The following is a 25,870-nucleotide window of genomic DNA, read 5'->3' on the forward strand; positions in this document are numbered from 1 at the left end:
GCGTGTGTGTGTGCAGTTTAGACCTTCGTTCACCAGCACGTCACATCGACCAGACCAGGGGATTATCTGTGATAATACTGACTCTCTCAGGTTTTACTGTGGGATTACCAAGCAATCTGATGCTGAGTGGATTGGGCTGTCATTACGATTATTATCTATCATACCGAGCTCTGTGATTCATACTGCATTTCTTTTTATCTAGTGTCCTGTTTGCACAAGCATCCAGTACTACTCTACCCAAGTGGAAAATTTGTTAATTATCCACTGTTGTACAGAGTACTATTATCATGCAGCATCTGGAAGGAATCGCACTGACCACAATTGGATTAAATACTTACTCTCTAATTCAGATATAATTGCAGTATTTTATCTGATATGCATCCTTAATGTTGTCAATAATTCAACTGAAAATGGCTCAATAACTTTTGACAAATCCATTGAAAATGATGCACATGCTGTATGAATTTTGATCATAATGAAAGACTGAGAGAAAACCCCAAAGAATCCTTCACTGATAACCAGAATGTTCCTGCATCCATCCTCGCTACCAAATGTCTGTGGAAAGATGCCAACTGTGGGGATACTTGCTCTGGGCTTAGTTTATTTGTTTTTCCCCCTCCCTACGTGCCCGGTGCAGGTTTGCCTGAGCTCCTTCGTTGAGCCTTGTGTGTGGATTCATAGTTCCCATGCCATCTGATGTCAACAAGCTCCTTCAGCAGCACTAATCCTCTCCTGAAACTCCCCGAAATCAGTCAGCGGAGGGAACGAACTAAAGCACAGCCAAGTTTCACACGAATAGTTAAAAAAAAAACTTGACTCGACTTCATAAAAGAACTGTAATTAACATAGTCATCCCATTACAAACTTTTCTCTCGTGGCTTTTGTAGATTGAAAGAAAACAGAAGGAAGCTAAAATATTCAAAGAGAAGAGAGAGAATGGAAAGAGTTGTTTTTTTTGTCACATATGGACAAACAACCAAAAGGAATACTGTCTGTAAATGCACACAGTTGGGTGGTTTTATTATTTTTGATTAATGTTATTTTGGTATGGAAACAAAAGACGAACATTTGAGCACTTAATGTAATATATTGTTAATTAAATTTAAATGTAGTTTTCAATCCCAGCTTTAATTTGACCGTAGACACTATAAATATTGATGAAAATATTTTCACTTTTTAAAAACTCGATTAAAGATTTACAATGTATATTTGTGTATTATTATGTATTTACGATGTAAACACATTTGTGTGTAGTTCCAACTGGCCAGTATCATATGACAAAAGGTTTAATGTATGTATGAAATGGAAAGTCTAAACAACTGGTCAGTGACTCTACTTCACAGATTACTGATGAAATGACAGATTAATAATATTGCATTGTGTTTTTCATAAACCTTGAAAAAATCTATTAGTTCTGAGCATGTAAATTAAATCCTGGATTCTGAATAGACTTGAGGGGAGTCAGTAGCATATGACGGGACATTCAAATAACAAATTTAATCCTTTTTTTTCTCTGCTTAGACAACTTAACTAGACCAACCTTCAAGGTCAATCTCTTCACTGCTCTACACTCGTCCATTATCCAGCTCATTTTTCCTCAAACTGCTGATATTCGGAGAGGTGGTTCATGGGAGGGCTGGGCTGAGATGACAGACTGTCAACAGAGGCCTCTGACGAGGCACTGCACAACCATTACTTTCATGTGAGAAGATGGGTTAATTAGAGATTTGGTTTCTAATATGGAGCCTTTCAGAGGAAGTGCAGAGCTTATAACCGGTAATTAGACATAAATCGTTTGGCTGAAGGAAATGTAGGGACGTGGAAGAGGGGGTGGGGTTGAGTAGGCTCAGGCTTTATCTGTGGTAAAGGGGAGAACATGTCATCCTTTAGAAAAACAATTTATTTTGACAGGTATTTCAGTGTTGTGTTTCAAATACTGGTTGGTAACAATTTAAGCATCACATTGTATCCAGTAATATTACTAATTGACCATATGATAAGATGGTTTTACAAATGTTTTCTCATTTCATTGATTTTTAATTCAAGCAGTGGAACACAGCCCACAGTCCTAACAGCATCATGGTCGGGATGGCAATGTCATGAAATATCAATTCCAAATATTGGATGGATTTTCCTGAAAGTTTAGAATTAATTACTTGGGTGATCTTCTGACTTCAAATGCTGCCATGAGGTTGACATTGACAACTACTGCATGGATATCCAGAAAATCTAGCACGGACATTCATGTCCCAAGGATCACTCGTAAAACCATTGGTGGTCTAATAACGTTTCATCTAGTGCCACCAGCAGGTGAAACTTAAAAGTTGTAAATTAATTTGGATTATGACCAAATATCTGTAAAATTTAAGACCCTCCCATCAGCCTCAGCTGTACTGTGAGCATATTTGCATGATGGTTTAGCATAGAGCACCCGTGCAACTAGGAATAGTGTCACAGAGTCACAAGCATGGTGGGAGACTCTCATGGTGTGATCACAGCGAACGCGATGCGAATTTTCGCATTGCTGCGCTCGCACGAGTTTGATCGCAAGCAAACATTTGTGCTTATTTGTGTCATTTCGTGAAAGTTTGCCCGTCTTCCACTTTCTCCCACAAACCTCATCTGAACAAACACACACAGACAAAGAAAAGGCGCACACACACACAGGTATACATGAACTGTTGAAAGCCCGTTCAAATATGCCCACAGTATTTTAAATAACAAATGTACTTGCACTGATCTGAACTGCCATGGGCATGTTAGTCGTTAAATTAGGTGGTCAAATGCATTGTTGGCACATTGCTTTCTTGAGGCAGTGAAAAGATTGAAAAAAACAACCTGGTCTTGAGTCAGTAGTACATACTTTAACTGTTTACGGGTTTATTATCAGGATAGTAATATGCACCTACATAGGCAGGTGCACAATGCGCGTCCTCTCTGTTACACACACAGATGGTCTGTTCGCATGCTTCCACTTTGCCCATGAGTAGATTTGTTTTCTCTACACGGTGTTCTCTCTTACTATGTGGAAAATACACCCTTAGAACAGCAATCAACCACTGTACACCTGGCTTTAAAGAGAATGGGAGATAGCACCCTGGGAGAGGGGTTTATGGCCTTCTACACCCAAAACACATCCATGATTAATGAAGAGATAAGTACAACTCTTTTTTCAACCATTAAACTAGCAAAAGTGCATTTAGACACACCCTTAATATTCAGATTGTTAAAATAGGGCCCTTATTCTTCTCATTTTTCAATCTCTAACCGTGTTTACAGTTTCAACACTGGGTGAAAAGCAGAAAGTTTTATTGCTGCTTGCTGTGCCCTACATGTGCTATAAAATTTTGGAATCCATTTTAGTACAATACAAAAATTTATGCCAGGTCTATAAATCCTGATCTTACCAACTGCTACGTACCTCTATCCAGGTGGTATCATTATACCAGTTATAAAGCCTGCTTCTGGGGAGCACTTGTGGAGTAAAGAAAAGCAGTATACGTCTTCCAGAAAAGCAGTGTAATTGCCTGTGTCCAGTGTTTCATACAGTGTTCACACATGGGCCTTTTGAAACATTGGTGCGAACACTGCCGAAAGCCTTAATAAGCAGCTGGGCTTGCTGCAGATTTTAAGTGGCTGCAATGACAGTAAGATGACACACAGGCAATGAAATGTCAGGATCTGAGTCATACTAATGAAGCAGGGACTGAATAAAGGTAGAATAAACCCCTCTGGAACATTCACAGTCTAACTAATATATTAACAGTACGACTGAACACGCTGCAATTACAGCCTTTTACTGCTAGATTTTAAAGTACCATTTCGTGAAGTGTGAGTCATGACAGCTACACTATTCACATAAAAGGAGAAATAATCAAAGGGCCTGTGACTGTGCTTGCCCTGGAAAGCAATACAAGGAGTATATCCTCATACGCTAACAGACACACAAGCGCACAGTCATTCACTGCCTATGATTGGCTCAGACCCTACACCAATTTTCTCCCTCTAATTACAATTAAAATAGTCACGCTTGTTTTCATGCAGCATAAGCACACTGGAGCTGGGCTGAGAATGGCTCACTTGTTTATTGTGGTCGTGATTACAAAAGGGCCTTCAATGACGGGGGCCAGTTTGACCTGTGCTAGTGAAGATAGAAGCTCGTCTCTTTCTCTGGCCAGGATATTAGCAGATTGGTTGCTCATGCCATCTAGGGAACTAAAACGTTGCCGATTCAAGTAAGTTAAGTGCATTACACAAACAACCACACCAAATGCATTAATGAGTCAACCTACTTTCAAAGACCCATACATACCGCAGACCAGCTAGGATTATCTAAATATATGTTAAATGGACGCAACACTGAAATTGATTTGACAAATCACTCACAGTCATCTACGTAAGACATTGCAAACTAAGTCAGCCATGTAATGCTAAACCAAAATGCCCCCATCTAACTCTGGAGGTCCTTCGAAGCATTCAGAGCAATGCGTGTATTTGTGCAGCAAATTACCACTTACCTGCTAATGGAAAAGGATCCTCATTAGCCACAATGGTTTTGATTAAATGTCTTTCAAGTTTCAGTAAGCAAATGTGTTTTTAATGTCTGTGGTACTTTAGTTTACTGTGGTCACCATCTCAGCTTAAAATATTAGCACGCTAACACCAACCAATTACTTTCAAATGCTCCTACTGCAGTTGATACTGATGTAGATGTACTCAGTATTGGAGGTATTAATTCATACCCCAAAGTACTGCACAAAGAGATACCTTGACCTGATCAGAGTGCTCTGAGAGCCAAAATCAGGCGATCACAAAGGTATTAATGATCATCCTGCTGAGCATATGAACGTTTGTACCAAATTAAATTGCAATCCATCCATTTTTTTGAAGGTATTTCACCTAACTGCTTCACCTAACTGCTGATGGTGAAACATAAAAAGCCAGGGTTTGGGTCACCAAAGTCATAAGGATACGTTCTCTAAGAACCATGAAATATCTTAACAAAATTTGTACCAATCTGTCTTCTGTTTACTTGACTCTGTCCTGCTGGCGGTAATTCCACAGATTAAATATGCACCAACAAAAATAGCAACTATCCTGTGTATTAACGTCACATGACCTTACATTACATGGGCCACTGAGGTCAGAGTGATTACATAATATAGGTACTGTAATCCAGGACTGCTTTAAGATCACTGTCAACATTATTACATGGCCTTTACTTCATTGGATAATGCAACAGCCTGCCTTTATCCTCCATCAATGTAATACCCAGGTCATCACATCACTGGACAGACAGATGATGACACTGTGCTCAGGGGGCTTAAAGCATTAGTGTAAAGTATGAAATTAGAGTCCCTTATTGTTATCCATAGTGGTAAAAGTAAAATATTCCTTGGAGTTCAAGTAGTTATAATTTGAGCTAAATTAGAACCAATTTAAAAAAAAAAAGCTATAATGAAATTAAACTCTTTATGTGATAGAAAGATTTACTTTTTCATTTGTGATGGTAGCTTACTGATGAGTTTGCACCGTGGTGTGGTTTTGTTTACTTGTGTTTTGGCATGAGACTACTCTGCGTCTGGTGTAGACAAAGGGAGAAGGGGACCCCATTAGATCCGTGCTTGCAACAAAATGCCCTCTGTTCTCTAAATGAATGTGTGAATAAATTTGTGAGAGAAGAAAACAGTGGAGGGGGTGTACAACTTGTGTCTATTAATTGTGTCTATAAATAGGTCAAAAACAATCTGTCCCTGGTCTCTATTCTGGCCTTGGACATCCTTAACCCACCCTGCAACATGTTCACCCATGAAACTTCAGATTTCTTTATTAGTACTGATTTCTCAGTAAACTAGACTAAAAAAAAGCAGGGGGGTATTATTGTTATTATTAATAAGCTACACAGGGTTGAAATGCAGACTGTAAAATTGAAGAGAGTTGTCAACTGAAATAAAAATGGTAATAGACTAAATTTATATAGCGCTTGTGTTTACTGTTACTGCTTTACAAAATTAGCACAGAAAAGTAAAATAAACTAGATAGGATCAATTACATTGCAGTAGTCAAAGCTGATAACCAACCATTTTAGAAGGCTTTCATCAAAAACAAACGTATTTGGGAGGCATTTAAAATGAGCTTGAGACTTTGCCTGCCTTAGTTCATTGGGCAGAGATTTCATAGTGTCAAGGCTCAAACTGCCAGAGCCTGGCCCCCCTTGTCACAAACTGTACCCTGAGAGTAACCAGCAGGGCTCCATCTGCGGATCTCAGTGGTCGAGAGGGTGCACACTAGGTAAATATCTCTGAAAGATATTTAGGAACAAGGTCATTTAAGTCCTTGAATGTGAGCAATACATTTTTTAAATCAATCAAACAGGCAGCTTATTTAGGGAGGCAAATACAGGGATGATATGGTCATGCCTTTTTGTCCTGAATCAGCAGTTGATAAAAATTACTCAACTTTAGAAATTATTTTGAGCTGGAAGAAACTAGATTAAACTAAATTCTTGACTTGGTCATAAAAACGGAGGTTAGAGTCAAATATTATTATTTCTAGATGTCTGCTGAACATTATTCAACAGACCAAGAAGATTTGCAAGGGCGCTGGTGGAATAAGGGGGACCAAACAGGGTGACCTCTAACTAATCATCGTTGAATTAAAGAAAACTTGAGGGAAATCCAGGATTTCATATAAGAGAAAGAGGTTGTGAGATATGTTAGGCTGCTGGTATCTTTGAGTTTTAACAACACGTAAAAGGGAATGCCGTTGGGATGAAAAGTTTCTAAAAAACAAAAACAAAAAATAGCATGACCTTGAATAAGGCCAAAAGGGAGCATGTATATGGAAAACAGAAGGGGGGCAAGACCAGAGCCTTGAGGGACTCCACATCTCAGCTGAGCCATTGAGGAGAGTTACCAGACAGAGCTAAGGATCTTGTAAGCCAAGAGCAGTGCCCTCAATATCAACCCTAAGTCTATAAGTACTGTAAAAGAAAACTATGATGAACAGAATTGATGGCGGCTCTTGAGTCTAAAAGAAACTTGGGTTTTGGGGTTATTACATATAATAATCTCAAAAAAGTAAGCCAATATTGCATTCTTAACTACATTCTGATTCATTTACATTAGATTTTTAAGTATAGTACGTGTTTTCCCCATGTTTGACCTTCCATTTTGTTTGAATTCCTTGTATTTTCTCCAGAAATAACCACTAATCATTTGAATGAATGAGCATCTGCATCTGTGTTAAGAAGAATCGTGATTGTTTTTAATTCATGTATATTTCTATTATGTTAAAATTGTAAAAAAAAAATATATATATATATATATATTAAAAAAAAAAGAACTGGTGTTAAGGATGCTAGAGAGTGTTTTAAGATAGGGACTAATAGTAGGGAGCTAGAGTGGAATTTTAAAAATAATAGGTTAATGATCACGTTAAGTCATATCTGCCTAATTAAGAAACTCGGGGAGGAAACCACATGACACCAGCAAGTCTAAGGTATGACCTTTGGAATGTGTAGCCCTGCTAAAAAATTGAATGAGGTTCACATAGTCTATAAGATCAAGAAGGACAGCAAACAAGAACAAGCATCCTTTCATATTTAGGTATGACAATGATAAAGTTCAGAAAATTGAGAAAACTTATGAAATTAGATGCAAAGAGAAGAAAATTTTAACCTTGAAAGGAAATTATATTACCAATAGTGACTTAAGCCAGACTTGAAAAAAAATATGATGAAAACTTGTCGTGCACTATTATGATCGAACTACTGCAAATTTCTTCACAGAGGCAGACATTTTGGTTATGATATTAACAGCTAATGGAGAAGACCAGGAAATTTTGAAAAGCAATTTTATGGCATTTTTCTATTTATTTAAGTGGAGTTTAAAAAAAACAAAACAGAAAATATGGCGATGGGATAAAATAGTCTTAAACAAGTAAAAAGTATCATTGCATGCGATGTGAGAAATACATTTATCTTAAAACCTACATCAAATTTCACTTCGCTACCCCTTCATGAGAAAATACACTCACCGGCCACTTTAAAAGGACACACCTGGTACACCTGTTCAATTGCTTGTTAACACAAATAGCTAACCAGCCAATCACATGGCTGCAATTCAATGCATCTAGGCATGTAGAGGTGGTCAAGACAACTTGCTGAAGTTCAAACCGAGCATCAGAATGGGGAATGAAAGGGGATTTAAGTGACTTTGAACGTGGTATGGTTGTTGGTGCCAGACGGGCTGGTCTGAGTTTTCAGAAACTGTTGATCTACTGGGATTTTCACGCACAACCATCTCCAAGGTTTACAGAGAATTGTCCGAAAAAGAGAAAATATCCAGTGAGTGGCAGTTGTGTGGACGAAAATGCCTTGTTGATGTGAGAGGTCAGAGGAGAATGGGCAGACTGGTTCGAGATGATAGAAAAACGTTGCCTGGTCTGACGAGTCTCGATTTCAGCTGCGACATTCGGATGGCAGGGTCAGAACTTGGCGTAAACAACATGAAAGCATGGATCCATCCTGCCTTGTATCAACGGCTCAGGCTGGTGGTGGTGGTGTAATGGTGTGGGGGATATTTTCTTGGCACACTTTGGGCCCCTTAGTACAAATTGAGCATCGTTTAAATGCCACAGCCTACCTGAGTATTGTTGCTGACCATGTCTATCCCTTTATGACCATAGTGTGCCCATCTTCTGACATCTTCTGCCGGCTACTCCCAGCAGGATAATGCTCCATGTCACAAGCTCATATCATCTCAAACTGGTTTCTTGAACATGACAATGAGTTCACCGTACTCCAATGGCCTCCACAGTCACCAGATCTCAATCCAATAGAGCACCTTTGGGATGTGGTGGAACGGGAGATTCGTATCATAGATGTGCAGCCGACAAATCTGCAGCAACTGAGTGATGCTATCATGTCATTATGGACCAAAATCTCAGAGGAATGTTTCCAACACCTTGTTGAAAGTATGCAACGAAGAATTAAGGCAGTTCTAAAGGCAAAAGGGGGTCAAACCTTTTACTAGCAAGGTGTACCTAATAAAGTGGCCAGTGAGTGTATATCCCCCATCCAAGGCCGCAGCAACCCTCAGTGTCCAAGTGTCACCTTCTGCACCCAGTGTGCTTGCCACAAACTCTCAGATTGTTCAGTGCACACACCACTCAAAGAGTGCATCATTGTCCCGTCAAATAAACATTCCCACAGAAGCACAAGTGTTTGCGTTAATTACATGATGTGTCAGCATCTTCCTTTGCACTTCCATGCGAGTGAAAATGCTCGCTGTGTGGCTTGTGATTGCACGGAGGCTCATTAGAGAGTTAGCTTCCAGTGTAATCGTGTGAGCCTGATAGACGCCTACACAAAGACACAATCAGAGTCAGGGTGACAGGAGATAGTTAAGCATTTGTGTTAACTAAACATCACTGAGATGTGAGAGGGCTGCAGCAATATAAACGTTGAAACACTTGTTTATTTCACAACCATTCACAAAACTATTAAGTTGCCGAAAAGAATTGCAAGATTTGGAAATGTTCTTTAGCGATGCCCAGCTTTCCACTGTATACAACCCCTCACTGCATGACAACACTAAACTCATCTCCAACAGTAGCAAACCTAAAGTAGAATGCTGCGTAGATAGAAACAAAGCCATCTCGGCATGAACCTTTTAACCCAACTTTGGTAATAAGCTCACAAATTAACAGGTCACACTGACAAATATTTTCTATTCAACCAGAGTGATCACAGCAGCTCATTTATCTAGCCAACAGCATACCCTTGATGTTTCATTCATCAAATTGGCTACTGCTTCTGAAAGCTGAAGAAATGAGCTTGCTATGTTATGCTAATGGATGAAATAGAAGTCTGGTAAATTACAAACGTGGGAGGACGACAAACCACGGTTTCGTGCAGTTTGACTGATGACAAGTGATGCTGAACTCGATGATCCACAGATTTTTACAGCAGGGATCCTGGGTGCACTACAGAAAATTCTTCGTGTAAACCGCAGGGAACAGTGATACAGTAATGTTTCCCCGAGGCATACAGCTATACTGGATAGATGGAGGTGTCATGACATATTCTTATGAGTTCATGATACGATATGATGATGACAATCAGGCCTGTTAAAATACTAGAGCCACTGTGGTTACTAATGGACAGGATTCATTTTCAAACCAGCCAGCTGGAGAAACCAAATATTGTACTATTAATGCAGACTATAACAGAATTGTAGAACATTGCTAATTTTTAAAGATAATATAGATGCCATGAGGTTCAAAAGTGCCATTATAGTGAAGACAGGAGTATATGTTGCCCAATATTGGTGAAAATGGAGATGAGTCATATAGGCTACATCCATATATTTTCCTTTTAAACAGCATTTTAAAACTGAAATGATCTCTGTATAGCAAGCGTTTTAGCCCAGTTTATGCAGTCACTTACTGCAGAGTTGCATACTCAAAGAAAATACTACGAACAAGAGGTGGAACTGTTACAGACAGTAAGTTTGTACAACGTTTTGCATTCACCACATGAATGATAACAACCAATCAGGAAGTGAATGGGGGCAACTGCATAATTTTTTCCAAAACAACTCAGTTTTTTGCCCGTCCATACTACAACGCTACCCTGGAGATTTTTAATTAAACCGGGGCGAGCAGCGTTTCCAAGCATCTCCGTTTTAGGCACTCAGACACTCTGAAGTAGTGTGGACAGTAGACGTAAGCGTAACAGCAGTGTTGCGTTGCAAAAACTAAAACGTAGTAAAGTGGATGTAGCCAAATGAACATTTGCCAATTTTAAAACTAACAATACATGACTGACAAACCCTAAATTATACTGATGACTGCTGTTGGTCATTGCTGCCTGAGCTACTATTAGTTTAATAGGAGTAGATATTAGACAGGCTACAGCCACATTAGTAAAACATGCACAATTAGTTTGATTTCTCTCTCCTCAGCATTTACTTCTGTCTTTCTGAACCACAGAAAGCATTTTGTCAACTTTAATTTGTATGGAATCAATCAAAGCCAATAACCTTTGTCATTTTAAATGTGAAATGCCAAAAATGAGAAACTAGATAGTTGATATCATCAATTTCAAAGAACTACTGTGCCATACAAAGCAGAGTGGTTATATCTATTGCTCGAGGTTTCATTTCTATCTCATAACTGGGTCTTCAGAAAATATATAAAATGCTAAAAGGGAAATGCCCACTCTACTTGAGCTTTCATTTTCAATTGACCCGTTTAAACGTCATCTTGCAGTTGACTCTGCGAAGCTAAATATACCAGAAACATAAACTTGACATTTAGCAAATCAACCTTTCGGTCATATGTCTCTCCAAATCCAAAATAGCACCAATGTTTAGCCAAAACACTAATCCAGTACCAGTGGCTCTGTTTACTGTAGGTCACAGCTACAGTAGCATGACTGAAATCCTCAACTAAAAGAGGAGAAGGGCAACCAAAAAGAATAAAAAATATTTAAAGGCTTAAAAGATTATTTTTTCATTCTTTTACAAGTTGGTTCCTTGCCCATTTCTTAACCATTTCTATGTTATGTGGTATAACGTCTACGACTTCCTACAGCATGAGAAGGGATCTTCTCCTAGATCTTGGATCTGTTATATATTTAAAGGATGTTCACTGAGCATGTTTTTTTTATTCATATGAAGGCTTTCATATTTACACACTTTCACACACGCAGGCTGCCAAGTACAACCACAGGAGTCGACTATTGGCAGCTGTGTAGCTCCAGTGGTGCAGTAGGAGTTTGAAAGCATTGCTGAGAAGAAAGCTTTGAGAGAGACACACATAATACACTCATCATTAAAACCAGTTACTGGTTTTATTGCTGTGGTTGATCTGTACATGTTCACCAAAGCAACCCTGGTTTTCCCAGCGGAATCAGAGTTATGAATCCAGAGAACTGCTGGTTTGAAATCATCATCTTCATCTGCCTCAGGCAAACTAGAGCCAGAAAGCACTTGGGGCCTATTAAAGTAAAAAAAATCCACGATTTCAAGGTGGGCAAAGAAGAGTTTTTTTCTGCTTCAGTAAAGGAATTGGTTTGCTTGTTGACAGCAACAAATGGATACAGTTGGGGTCAGGTGGTTCTGATATGATCTTCTGAATAAACAAGGCACAAAGAGACCCACTCAAAAGTTGTACCCACTCACGGCACAGCACCCCAACTGCTGTCTGCTGTGTAAAAAGGAATGAAGAATGGAGAGGAGGTCTCCATTAGATAAATAGATAACCTTGAACAAGACAATGCCACGTAATGTGACAAATGACCACCTTCATTTCCGCAAAACTCAGTGGCAGCACTTCAGGATGCTACTTTGAAATGAAGTACCCGAAGTTGACTCAAAGCCCAGTTAGTTTTAGGGGCATCACAAAGAGCACTTATCTGTCAAGAGCTCAAAACTCATAAAATGGAGATAAAGCAGGAAGTACACTGCCTACCCAAGACAAAGCACTGTGGCTGAGTAATAATATTGGACACAGCTCAGCCAGTGCTGAGAAAAACACATGAGCTTTGATCGGTAATGAGGCTGCCAAAATTCTTCCTTCACACACACCCTTACACAAACACCAGAGATCTATTTAAATCGACCTGTTGGGGATCATTTTAAGTTATTCAACTGAACCGATTGGATTCACAAAGGCATTACACATTAAAAGCACTTTTCAATATCTTGGTCATCTAGTCAGTCCAATCTAATGCCTTTATTAAAGCTTTTCAATACTTTTTTTGTGGGGGGGGGGGATGTTTGAATAATACCGAAGACACTGAGAATAAAATAGGCCTACAATAAGATATTTCAAGCAGTCATACAGTGTTTTAATTGAACATCTCTGCTATTATAAGAAAATAAAACTTACATGGCAGGTTTCTTAGATATAGTGTATAATATCAGTGAACAGCATTAATGACATAGTTGCTGACAGTGGTGATGAAGAAGAACAAAGAGTACTCATGTGTCATGTCAACAGGATGATGAAGAAGAACCTCATTTGTGGACTAGACCAGATCAACTGGCATCTGATCGAACCACACGAGACGAGCTCTCGCAGTTCAAGGACTCGAGTCTGCATTTGTAGTTTCACAGACTCGACTTTTTTTAAACAACATAATTGTGTTACATAAGTCGCAGTAAAATAATAAGTTTCAGTTCTCTCTTCATCTCTCTCTCGCTTCTCACTCTTTTTGGATGAGCGGGACTGTCGGTCATATTTCACTTAACCTTCAGCGACATTAATCAGAACAGAAAAAATTTAAGCTGGGGTGTATTTCAGTAAGTAGAGTAACTGAAAACCTGAGTTTGTAAGAAATTGTTCAACAAACCCTAAACTTCTCTCTGTCTTCTTTCTTTATGCGAAACCTAAAGAAGTTATTGTCAGGAGAAGAATATTAAAATCCTGGTAGGCTCAGTCGTCAGGTTGAGGACAGACACTGTGCCCTCTGACCTTACATTCATATATTACACATTGTTCCTTCATCCTGAGCTCAGAATAAAATCTATTCATTGTCCGTCTTTGTAACACAGTGATTCAGAGGACATTAAAACAAATGTCAGGATATCAAATTTCACCTGCACTGAAATTTTTACCGTAAATTAATCACTGCAAAAAAAAAGCTTTAGACACGAGACACTGATCAATAAACAACCACTTCTCCTGATGTGATTGGTTGATTGGTAATCACAATTACCTCATCATATTGGAGATTATGGGTGGATTCGGATTGTCCTTCCTATCATCTTTTCCTATCTATTATTCCTTGACCTTACACCAGGTTATGGCTGAAGAAATAAATAAAAATAAAAAAATACATTGAAATTTTAATTTTGCAAACAGTAGGATTTTTGTCTTATCATCCTTTGAGTATATTCAAGTCAGCTAAATAATGCATAAGTGAACTACGCTGAATAAAATAAACTTATTGACTCTTTTCAGGCTCTTTTGCTGCTGCTGCTATTTTTTAATGATAATTGTGCATTCCCACATTCATATTTCTAGCTCAACTGGGTACAAATGGAGGCTCTGCTTTTTCTTCACCTGCTGCCTTGAGGAATTTTGTATCACGCTCATTTCAGATCTGCAGGGGGATGCCACTCACCATGAACACAACCGCTCCATTGGGCATTTTCAGGCATTTTTAGTTCACCACGGCACACAGCGAAGTTCGAATGGCCTCTGTTTCTGGGCTTATCCTCGGATTAGTGCCTGGAAAAGTTCATTCTGCCCTAGGAGACCCAGGGTGCACTGAGCCCTTCCTAACAGGGATTGTGTAACTCCTGGGAACTTTTGATTTTGTTTTGTTCATAGGAGCAGGAGGATTCCATCCTCAGGGACCCACCTGACCCGCCTCCCTCTTCTCGGCTGTCCTCCGTTGAACTCGTACAGTGGATTGAACCTCCCAGGCCATATGGGAAACACGGCAGAGCAGGGATCTCTTTTCTTATAATGCTGGGGTTGTTTACTGCACAGAGGTCTCGTGGATAACGTGACCTGTCGCATTGAACCCGAACTATAAGCTTGGCAGCAGATGTGAAACCTTTAGGGTTAATCTTATGGGGCTTGCATTTTCTTAATTTCCATTGACAGGCTGGACATCTGTACTTTTTCTGCAGTGTAGTACCACCAACAGTCACTAACTATATTGGTTTATGGCGTCGGCTCATGCATAAAACCTATAGATTAATACTTGTAATACTTGTAAAAGTTATCGGAGCAGGTTTAAACTCAAATACCACTTTGCCTAATTTAGCTGCCAAATCAGCCATGAAATCGTCATCTGATTAATAGTGAAAGAACTAAATAAAAAAGAAGACTGGTGGGCCTTTGTTTATTTGATAGAACGTTGCACAGCATAATTCAATTCTAAGCTTCTCTTTTGGCAAACGCAAATGCTTTGAATGCTTAATAAATTCTTCCGAAGGCTAAATTGCACACTTGTTTCATCTGGCAATGAAATTACTTGAATGGAATATTCTGGAAAACTGTGGGGAGAAAGACAATAATGAGGCAGTAATCTTATTTCTCCACAGCAGCTTCCATTGTTCTCCGAAAAAAGAAAAAAAAGGCTTCTGGTTCAACTCTCATTCCCATCCATCTTTCCATTGAGGAAAAATATTTTACTGAGCCAAGGATAAATGAGAACAATAACATTTTCTGCAGCACTCAAATGCATCAAATATAGATAGGAGAGAGTACCATTGTGTCCCGCTGGCTCCTCAGACAAAGGACAAAATAGATAGCAAGTGGCAACTGTGGCCTCTGTTGCGAGCACACAAAAAGCACAGATCAAATGAACGTCATTTCTCTCCGCAAAACTTCTTTCACAACTTCCTCTGAATAAGCTCCTGAAGACTGAACTTCATTTTGCCTCTTGCCTTGGTTGACTCCGGTCATCTTTAGACAACTTCTATGAAACGCTCAGACTAAGACATATCAATTAACACCCAAAGCCTTTTTCCTTGTCACAGTGGCTTCTGTAAATGGGGAATAATCAGCGTGGGCCTTCAGGGGTTAAGCTCCCCCTTTTTTTTTAAGGATTAAGCTTCACTTTCCGGTGGCCTGGCCCAGGGACCAGCCTCTATCTTCTAATCCACAACTGCAGGATTTTGATAGCTCCCACTGTGAGTCCTTATTACAGCCACTGATTAAAATTAAGAGACAGAGAGAGGGTGTGGGGGGGAGACAGATACGGAAATTTGAGTGACACAAGAGGGCAAGTGGGAGAATTAAAAATGAATCCTATATCAGAAGCAGGAGGCTAAAATTATTCAGCAGGTGACTTTGATTACTCCTAAATCTAATACTCAAAGCAAAACTAAAACTTTTGAATGTGATTTCCTAATCCTGTGAATGCCCACATCCGCATCCGTTCCCACTGATGGAAACCAGAATTAGTGCCAGACCCATCCCAGTTGCCTTCTTTCATCGATCAGCCCCTTTTTGACGAATTGCGTAATTTATCGCGACAGTCACGTGAAAACTTGTCAATATGTTACCCGGTTCTTAATCAGCAGAGCTAAGTTCAAGACTAGCAACCTCTCAACAGTGTTCATGGCTTTGTGTCATCAAAAGAGCTAAAGCTAGTTTGTAATTAACCAGAGATCAGCCAGAATTTGTACCTTAGGCCCTGTTAGCAGGCATTACACCCTGATTGGCTGATCCGATCACAAGTGGCCAAATCTTAGTTCATACGTCTACATGTATCTCCAGTGACCACTTGTGATCGGAATCTCACTTCCCGGCTCTCTGCAAATAAACGCGTACATCATTTCCATTCCCAAATGCCTTGTTGGTGTTGTTAGCCGGCAGGAGGCGATCGGCAATGAACTTCCTGTTCCTGGTCTGCCGAAAAAAACCAGACTGGCTCTAGTCCTTGGCGTGTTCCAGGCGAATAAAAATTGCACAAGATGTGTTATGCACTTGAAATATTTCTAGAAAACTTCCAGATGTTACGGACAAAATCATGTCAGTGTCAGGTATGAACAGGGCCTTAGAATTAAGAGAGCTGAACTGCATACAGCCAAAACATCAAATGGACATATATTCACATGTTGAATAACGCAATAACTGCCTATTGTCTGCAACTTCTGTTGATTCAGATGTATTCTGACTTCCGACTTGGAAATCAGACCATGCCGACTTGTCACAGGTGGACAGTAAGATGTTTTGTCTGTATTGAGATGATGATTTTGTGTTTGTTACTCCGTGAGTGATTAACAATGAATTGCTTCCAAGTACACTTCACCACTCAGGCCGACAGAATTTATGCCGCCTTCATGTGGTATCGGAAAAAAAATGGTATATACGAGTTACCGACTTGGAAATTGCACATGAACTCTGAGATAATTTTGATACCCGAGTTACCGAGTTGGGGTGACCAGAACCTTTCAACATGACGGAGAAGAGGATAGATACAGTAATGGATAGTACGTCAGTCCTTATTTTCAACAGTGCAACGAGTATTAACTGTTGCTTGTGTACATAATTTTAGTCAATGCCTTTCATCATCAATCCTATCCATAACAAATGGACTATAGTCTGCTAGCGCGGTGCAAAGTTAATACATTAGCCATTTCGCCCTTTTTTCAATTCGTTCCGCCAACAAAACACTTCAACATGACATTCTCGTAATTGCGATTTCACAAGTGGGAAGTACGATCTTCCGACTTTCACGTGAAGGCAGCGTCTTGTAATCACCATTTGTGGCTGTAGATGCCGCTGTTGCAGCTGGGCAGAAAAAGTCTTAAAAGCATCCTAAAAGCACTAATAGCACAATGCTAGAACTAGACGTGGCCACAGCATTGACAAGGAAACAACAAAAGAGTGAAAATCACAGCTGCAAAGGAAGAATCTTTAATCTCACCTAATGACGTCACAGGGCTCCATCCATCACAAAGGGGAAAACAATAATAACTGTCTTATCTGGCATGAGCCGTTTACACTCCACTATCTTTTGTGAGGCACTTACTGTGCTGTCAGTCACACCATCTTTTCCACCCTCCAATACCGAGTGATCCCTGGGATAAAATCTACCCGTGAATAATTCACAACCAACTGCTACAGACCGGTGGTCAGAAAAAGACTCAGAAAAGTGAGGAGGTGTGATTCTTGTGTTTGTTTTGAACACAGCAGCCGCTCTAACTCTCAACCTCAACACTGCATGGATGCAGCCACTGAAAAAGACAACCGTAACTGAACATAACCAACCAGATAAACTGCAAATTAGGTCATGTATTCCCTTTTGCCCCACACACTCACTGGGCTGTACTCCTTTAGTTTGGTTTTTATTTGTTGCATGTATTACGGTGGAAGGGTATAAATAAATAAAAAATCGTTTTCCAAGAAAAAAATTGCAAATCATCAACAGACTGGCAGCTTAAAGCACAACTATACCACCCTGCAATAACTATATAATCATGGACAAGATCAGTAAAAACACAACTAAGCCTAATGCACAATAACAAGACCTACTAAACTCTTCCTTAGCTTTCTTCTTGGTCACACCATGTGAGCCTCAGAGGGGTTTAACAAACTCTACAAGGCCTCCAGCGGCAGACGGACCCTCGCTCTGTTTGGGTTCCAGGCAGGGGAGCCGCTCTGCATGGCGATTTATTGACGCAAGAGCCCCCTCGGCCAGGACCTGCCACCGATTACTGCCACTGGACAGAGGAGGGGTGGGAGGGAGGGGTCTTATTGGGATGAGAGAGTTTGTCTGTGTGTGTGTTCTTGCTCCGGCTCCAAGGCCGTAAACCCGGCTCCAAAATGCCAAGTAGCATGTCAACATGCCAGTCTTTGCCACCCAGGTTCAAGTCAGACAAAAGGCCCTTCAGTCCTCTAAAATGGCGGTTTCAAGAATAGGAAATGATGATCAGTCATATATGGAAAAGGACTTAGCCATACTGCACAGACTGGAGGGCGACGGGGGTAAACTGAACCGCTAACAAGAGGTGAAATTGAGAAGTAAAAGCGTCATTCTTAATTTCAAAACTACATGAGGTGGAGAAAAGTCTGGAGTCTCAAATGTTTTGGCTTAATACAAATGTTCAAAAGAACTATCCCTCACCTCCTTCACCTATGTTTGTTATTGCTTGGGAAAGGTTGTGGGTGGAGGATAAATCCGATGAAATGAGTTAGCCAAAAGTGGGATTGTGTTTATCCATTAACTGACATATGGTGGGTGCGTATAATAGGGCCTTTCCCTTATTGGTGATTACACTAGACAACTGTTGATTCAGGTTGGTACCATTTTTCCATTACCTTAGAAGTCCGATGTTGCCTATGAAAGAAGCCGAAAACTGACAGGCATACCTCAAAACTGACAAAGGAGGGAATTGTACTCCTACACCATGAAGTCGTTTCAGAAACTCTGAGAGACGTTAAGGATAATAAACATTGTGTGAGAAATGAGAAAAAACAGAGCATGGAAATGATCAGAATTTAGGAAAATAAGAGGAAAATATGACCCACTCCAAGGTTCGGCTTACATAACAATGTATTTCAGTGAGAAGCAGAAGAAAAATGACAGATACCTTTGGCCTGTGCCAGAGCTATCTGAACAGCCTGAAACATCCACTGACGCAAACCCCCTTGGCGCCGACTCAACCGTGTCTCTGCTCACAGTGCAAGAGAAAAGATGGTTTGGCCAGCAGTCCACAGTGTGCCACACAGGACCAATGGCACCGCAACAATTAATCAATGGCTATGACATCACTGCGTTGAATACGACCAAGGCAGCCAAAGCATGATGGGTAAAAGAATGGCACAATTGGCCTTTTGTCCATTTTGGTCAGCAGTTGAAAAACTGGGAAATACAGATCTGACCAGAAGGCCACATGAGCCGTTTTCAGATAAAAACTCTGGAAAATGTCCACAAATTGTGTCAGGACATTTTCCGTTCACATATGACGAACACGGAGTCAGACACGTTCAACAGCAGGAACATCTCCGGAACGTTCTGTGGCGTCTGTTTTTTTTCTATGGCAGGAAAAGTTCAGGGCACAGTCCGACAGCTTCAGGAAAATATCCGGACTTCAGTGCACGTCTGAAAGCAGCTACGGGCTTCTCTCACTGGTTCAGGTCAAGCACAATGGGTAGTGCAATGTAAGCATGCAAGGAGACAATTAAATCAAAATGCAGCGTGACTCATTCATGAAGTCACATCATTGGTCAGCTGGTTTAGTTTAAAGTTTAACAAATTTGACAAGCAATTCATTCAAATGTATTTGAATGTGCCAACCCACGCGGCAGCCTGCAGGTCTGTTGTCGTTGAAGAGTAAGCCAGCTGCTTTGTACAAAGGGCGACTTTGCTTGATAGTGTCCTCCATTTTCGGAGCAAATGTTTTCAACTTTAAATAAAGAGGGACACCCCTGTGGCTGGAGTGTCGGAGTTTCCCCATTGGCGTTTGTTCTTTCAAAATGCATTTAGTCACCGGTACTGTCAAGGGAGCATGACACACACCTATCTCTGCGTTATGGAACACACAGTTATTCATATAAGGAAACGACAATGAAGAAAACATAACTATGGCCACATGGGGAAAAAAAGAACTGGCAACTTTCTAATGGGAAGCCAATATAAGGAGCTGCAGTACAAGAGATACCACCTACGTAAAGAGTGAACTTTACTGGCCTGCTACTGCTTTCATAAAAATGTCAAGGACAAAAAGATTGTGTAAAGGGACAGCTCTGAGAGGACGTCAGAGAACCCGGAGAGAACCCAGAGAGAACCGACGCATACACAGGGAGAACATGCAAACTCCACACAGAAAGACCCTGGTTGGTTTGAACTGGGATTCGAACCCAGGTGAAAGTGCTAACCACTACACCGTTCAGCTAGACAAATTATATGGCTACATAATCCATGATTAATGCCTCCTGTCACGGGTTCATTGTGACAACAGAGAGCAACAATAGCTTGATAGAACACAATAAAATCCGAGGTCATAATATTAAAAAATGACAAATTAGCTGAAAGTACCAGTTTTACTCCCTCTTTTAGGAACTTCAGAATGGCCATCAAAAGAGCACATTTCTCCACCAAGACAAAACAATACTAAAAGTATGCCTAGACCTTGGGATAGAAAAATAAAAAGGAACGAAGACGATAAAGACTGTAGATCTGATAATCTACAGCAAACTGTACGAGCTCGTAGATCTCAACACCATGAATATGTCTGATTTTACATCAAGATGCCTACATCGCGTGCGCGTCCGTAAGGCTTGAGTCCTCCTGCAGCAACCGCTGGTTCAACTCCGACCCCGACCCTTTGCTACGTGTCTTCCCCACTCTCTCCCCCCTTTCACACTGAACTGTCCAGTCAATAAAGGCTTGAAAATGCCCCAAAAATATCTTTGAAAAGATCCATACATCACTTGCTGAGGAAAATTTGTTACAAATAGGTTTGGTATTTTTTTAATCCTGCTGATAAATAAACAAATTCTATAGAAACAGCACAATCCAATTTTTCTATATCAATTTGTTTTCTTGGCAGCACTGTATTTTTTGGATGACCATGAGTGCAAATCGATTAAACCAACCCTAAACAATACGCTCCAACTCCGACACACGTGTGCCCACTCTCAGATACCACTGTGTAAGTGCTGTTTGCACAATGATACATGGTGGAGTGAATGTTTTTTGCCAACTTACTCAACCGTATTCAATCACGCCTTGGAAGATTGAGGAGCCCATGTAGAAAATGCTAAATTAATACAGCAGGTTTGGTCTGTTCGCCAAGGTGTGATTACTGTAAATTAAAAAAAAGTCCTAACTTTCCCTGTAATAACTCACTGGGACATAAGAGAAAGAAGGATGTCGTCAAAAGGGTTCCGCTAATTATTTTCTACTGTTCTGACATAAACTTACATGTTAACAAGGTTTAAGTGTTTCTACAACCATACTGAAGAAAAAAGGCTCACACATACTAACAATGAAACTGATCCTCATCAGAGAATTGCACTATATTTAGCAAACTCGAAAAAAAAACACAGCATGAAAAAAGGGCTGAAAACGTGCAATCTTTGTTTAGTAACCAGGTAGTTTTCATACTATTTCCATTCATAAAACAGACAGCATAACAGTACAAAAGTGTATCATATAGACAGAGCACAGTCTAATCCTGAACACAATGTTCATCACACAAACATGTACTTGTTATGCAAATTCAGAAGTATCATCATAATTATTAACCCTAGAGCCAAATGCTATTTTTGTTCCAACAGCAGTATTTCCCCCATGTCACAGCGAGCACACATGCACAGACAAGGATAAATGATGTTTTTTTAAGATGTGAAATGATGCATTTTATCTCCTTATTTTTTTTCACATCTTACCTGGTCGACTGTGAGAGCTCATCGTTGGGGCTGCTGGTGGTGCAGGCAGCCTCCTCGGGGGGAGGAGAGGTGAGAGGGGATGGTTGTCAGCGGACCACCGCGGTGGCTGGATTGACCATCCTGCGCTTCCCGCCAAGCCGGTGCTGCCAGGCCAAAGAGGAACAGAGCGGAGCTGTTTCTCAGGGCTTCGTGGCACAGGGCCACAGGTGGAGACCTCGAGTGGTGTGTCGTGGCAGGATTCCTTCAACCAAACAGGCTGCGAGAAGTAGATGCAAACAAAACAAAGTGTTTTAATATCGATATATGGGGAATTCCAGGTGGAAGCTCAATTCACAAGTGTTGAAACGACACTTGTCGTTTTAGTTAATTTAAAAGTTATGTTTAAAGCCATAAATGGGCTTCTACCCTGAAAATATACAGAAGCTGTTAATATCAAATGATGAAGATTATAGAGGGAAGTCCATACACTCGCACCACATCAAAGCAAATGTGTTTTTGGAGTGAAACTGTGGAATTCTCTGGACAATGATTTAATATGTTGCTCAAATATTTCTCAATTTTTAAAAAATTAACAAGAACAAATAAAGGAACTGTACTTATGTATGTATGTATGGAGTAATAATTAAATTATGATGATTGCTAGAGCTGCAGCAGTTATATGATTAATCGATTAGTAATTGATTACTAAATTAATCGGCAACTATTTTAATAAACAATTAATCGGTTTAAGTCGTTTTTATGGGAAAAAAGAGTAAAAATTCCCTGATTTAAGTATCTTAAATGTGAATATTTTCTGATTTCTTTGCTCCTCTATGACAGAGTACTAAATATCTTCGACGTGTGGAAAAAAAACACCATCATCTTGGGATTTGGGAAGCATGATCGACATTTTTCACAATTCTATGACATTTTATGGACGAAAACAACTAATCAATTAATCGAGAAAGTAATCGACAGATTAATCGATTATGAAATAAACGTTAGTTGCACCCCTAATGATTGCTATCGATAAATATAATTGTATAAAAGTATGATTGATTTGGTTTTGATTTGTAAAAAGAAAGGGGATGGCCATCTATATTTATGTCGAATATGAACGGGGCAGGCATTATAAGATTTTCCTTCTTCCGACTCCTTTTTCGTTCAGGGAACGTGTTAAGGTTTATTGTTTGTTTCATAAAAACATTTTGGGTTGCACTGAAATTAACGAAACAAATGATTGTGAAATGAAATGAATCTAACTGTGACATCCAAGTTGTTTTCCCAAAAAATTGGAAACTGAATCAGGGGTCACTGTGTGCCGCTGCCCCGCAGGCTTTTTATCTCTCTCCAGCAGTGACAGGAGTGAGACCTCCTCCATGCGGCCTGTGTGGTCATGTAACAGGCTTGGAGAGAACAAAGACCTGCAGGTCACCAGCCTTCACAGAACACATGACCCCCTGTCTTTCACGAGCATTTTGTTTCCATCCGTGACCCTAGGTAAATATGCACACATCTCCTTTTTAAATGGGCTTTTTCATTTTTTTTAATGATGAAGGAAATTTCCGTGTGAGGTAAGCGTTGTTTATGCTCGTCATTGAGATAGATCGTGGCTGCCAAGGTGAGCTTAGCAACCACAGAGGAGCGGAGTCACAGCCAACAGCAACAGAGGAGAAAATCCGCATGTTGTTGTTGTTGTTATTAAGCAGAGATGAAATTAAATAAGGCTCTTTGTGAATAAATGTTTTCTCTCTTGTTGGGTGGTTGACATCTTTTACGAGCGTAGAAAACATGTTGAAAGTCAAAGAAAGTATCAACCTCATTATTAATAAAAATCATTTGGTTTATTTTGGACAAGAGAAAAAGGGATGAGAAACAGCGCTGGCTTCCTCCATAGTAAAAGTTGTATCGCATCTGGTTCATATTACATGAATTTGGTTTCATTTGAACCATTTGGGTTTAATAGAATCACAGCATTTCAACAATACAAGCCTGTAAGTCTACGTCAGTACTGTCACCACACCCAGTCAGACAAAGCTTTTGAATTTAGTCCAATACCTATATTTACATGTCCCAAAATCAAAAAATCACTTTTATTAAACACAATTAAAGGGGCAGTACGCAATTTGGGAGAAAGCTTGTTTCTGTCTGTGTTGTTGTTTTGATTTTACTGCTCTGGCCAGCAGTGGTGTAAAGTAACGAAGTACAAGTACTTTGTTACAGTACTTAAGTAGATTTTGAGAGTATCTATACTTTACTTGAGTTTTTATATTTATTTAAACTTTTACTCAAGTACATTATAAAGAAAAAATACATACTTTTACTCTACGCCACATTACTGGCTGCAAAATAAAATTTGAATAATAGCCCAATTATCTCGTGATATTGTATCAGGCGCAAACAAGTCTCGCTGTAAACAGAGAACGTGATCACGGCAGCCGCCTCGTCCACTGGCACAGGAAGCATGGACGATGCTGCCACAACGGCGTGTGCTAGAACACCCGAGGAGGGAGGAAAAAATACTGTTGATGAAGTTTAAATTGAAGAATTGAATTCCTGGCTGTTTTGTTTATTTGTACTTTCACTTTTGATACTGAAGCACATTTTAATAAGTACATTTTAATACCTTTTTACGGCGCACACACAAAAGCGACAGCTAACGGACGGTGAGGCAATATTTGCAGATTTTTACAAAACGTGTATTGCTTTAGAATCTCTTACTGCCCGTCTAAAAGAAAGCGACATTGCAATGTTTATTTTAAACATTTGCCGGCTTCTTGTGACATTAACGCATTTTGACTCTCACAGCTCGCACAGTCAGCTGGGGAAGTCAGTGTCTCAATAAGAGCTTCTTCCCTGCAGTAGACACTGCAAGCGGAGGTCTCCCGAAAGCTCAGATTTACCTCCGCCAAAAGCAGAAGAGGAAGAGGAAGAATGCCTTTACTGCTGTCTAATGTGCGAGTGTTAAAAGTTATGCAATCAAAACTGCCAGGAGTATTTAAATGCACACACACAGACACACACACACACACACACACACACGTGTGAATTGAAGCCTCCGACTATCCAACCCTGACCAGCAGCAGCCAGCAGCTCACCTCTGTCCCGTCTAACAGGTGTCAACATAGCTGAATGCACACGAGTGATGAAAGCTGCAATCAGTCACTCGAAATACCACAGAAGCCGCAATAAAGTCTGCATGTGCTCTTTTCCACTCTCTCTCAAACACACACACACACCTCACACACACGCACACGGTCTCTTGCTGTTGCCGTTACTTTAAAGCTGTTGAACTGAATTACTGTCAAATGAATGAGTTCAGTGGAAAGAGGGTGCAAAGCTCTGCGTGGCCAAATAAAAAAGCTCATGGAAACACAATACTGCCAGGACTCTCCGGGGTCTTACTTCACTTATCAGGAATTATCGTGGAAGAAAAACAGTCCCTTAAGTGAGTGACAAATTTAAATGGCGGTCCAGCTTCATAATTGGTGGGGAATGTGAAGAAATAAAAGGCATTATGTTGGAGGTATAATCAGATACATTATAAAGCCATAAAAAATGAGCTCTGGTTTTTCTCCATCAGGCTCGATGCAACCGGCAGACTGTCTGCTTTCTTTTCCGAGCTTGAGAAAACTAAAATCGGCGTGTTGTTATGACAAAGTCATTTTTTACTTTTTCACTCACCGTGTTAAATTTGAGTGCAGAGGCAAAAACAACCAGAGGCGACGTTTAGTTGCCTGCGTGAATGTCTGACGTGAGCGCGTGTTAAACAGTCCTGTGCATGCAGACAATACTTTGGCGGCCAGGAGGGATACTCCGTGAGGGGGGTTGTGGGATTTGCTGACGCATGAGGTGCCAGGGAAAAAGAAAAAGAAAAGGCCTCAGAGAGTGGACCGGGGAGAAGCGACGCTATTCTCAGATCTAGCCGCCTATTTTTGTCAAAGGACTCGTCTGTCACACAAGAATTCAGCGTGTGCTTTAACAGCTCGTCATACTGTGTCAAAAATGACCTCCGGCCGTGAGT

General features: G+C 40.2%; 1 protein-coding gene across 6 annotated transcripts in view; it reads right to left on the reverse strand.

The window, feature by feature from the left end:
• hdac4 (histone deacetylase 4) overlaps positions 1–25,870 on the reverse strand; it is a 122,263-nt gene that overhangs the window by 87,251 nt on the left and 9,142 nt on the right. For all 6 annotated transcript variants that reach the window (XM_035651334.2, XM_047337066.1, XM_047337063.1 and 3 more), the window contains one exon: positions 21,868–22,123. In XM_035651334.2, coding sequence (XP_035507227.2) covers positions 21,868–21,889 — 22 coding nt within the window. In that variant the 5' untranslated portion in view covers positions 21,890–22,123. The remainder of the gene's footprint in view (positions 1–21,867; positions 22,124–25,870) is intronic.

The sequence above is a fragment of the Scophthalmus maximus genome, chromosome 14 (assembly GCF_022379125.1).
Source record: "Scophthalmus maximus strain ysfricsl-2021 chromosome 14, ASM2237912v1, whole genome shotgun sequence".
Lineage (NCBI taxonomy): Eukaryota > Metazoa > Chordata > Actinopteri > Pleuronectiformes > Scophthalmidae > Scophthalmus > Scophthalmus maximus.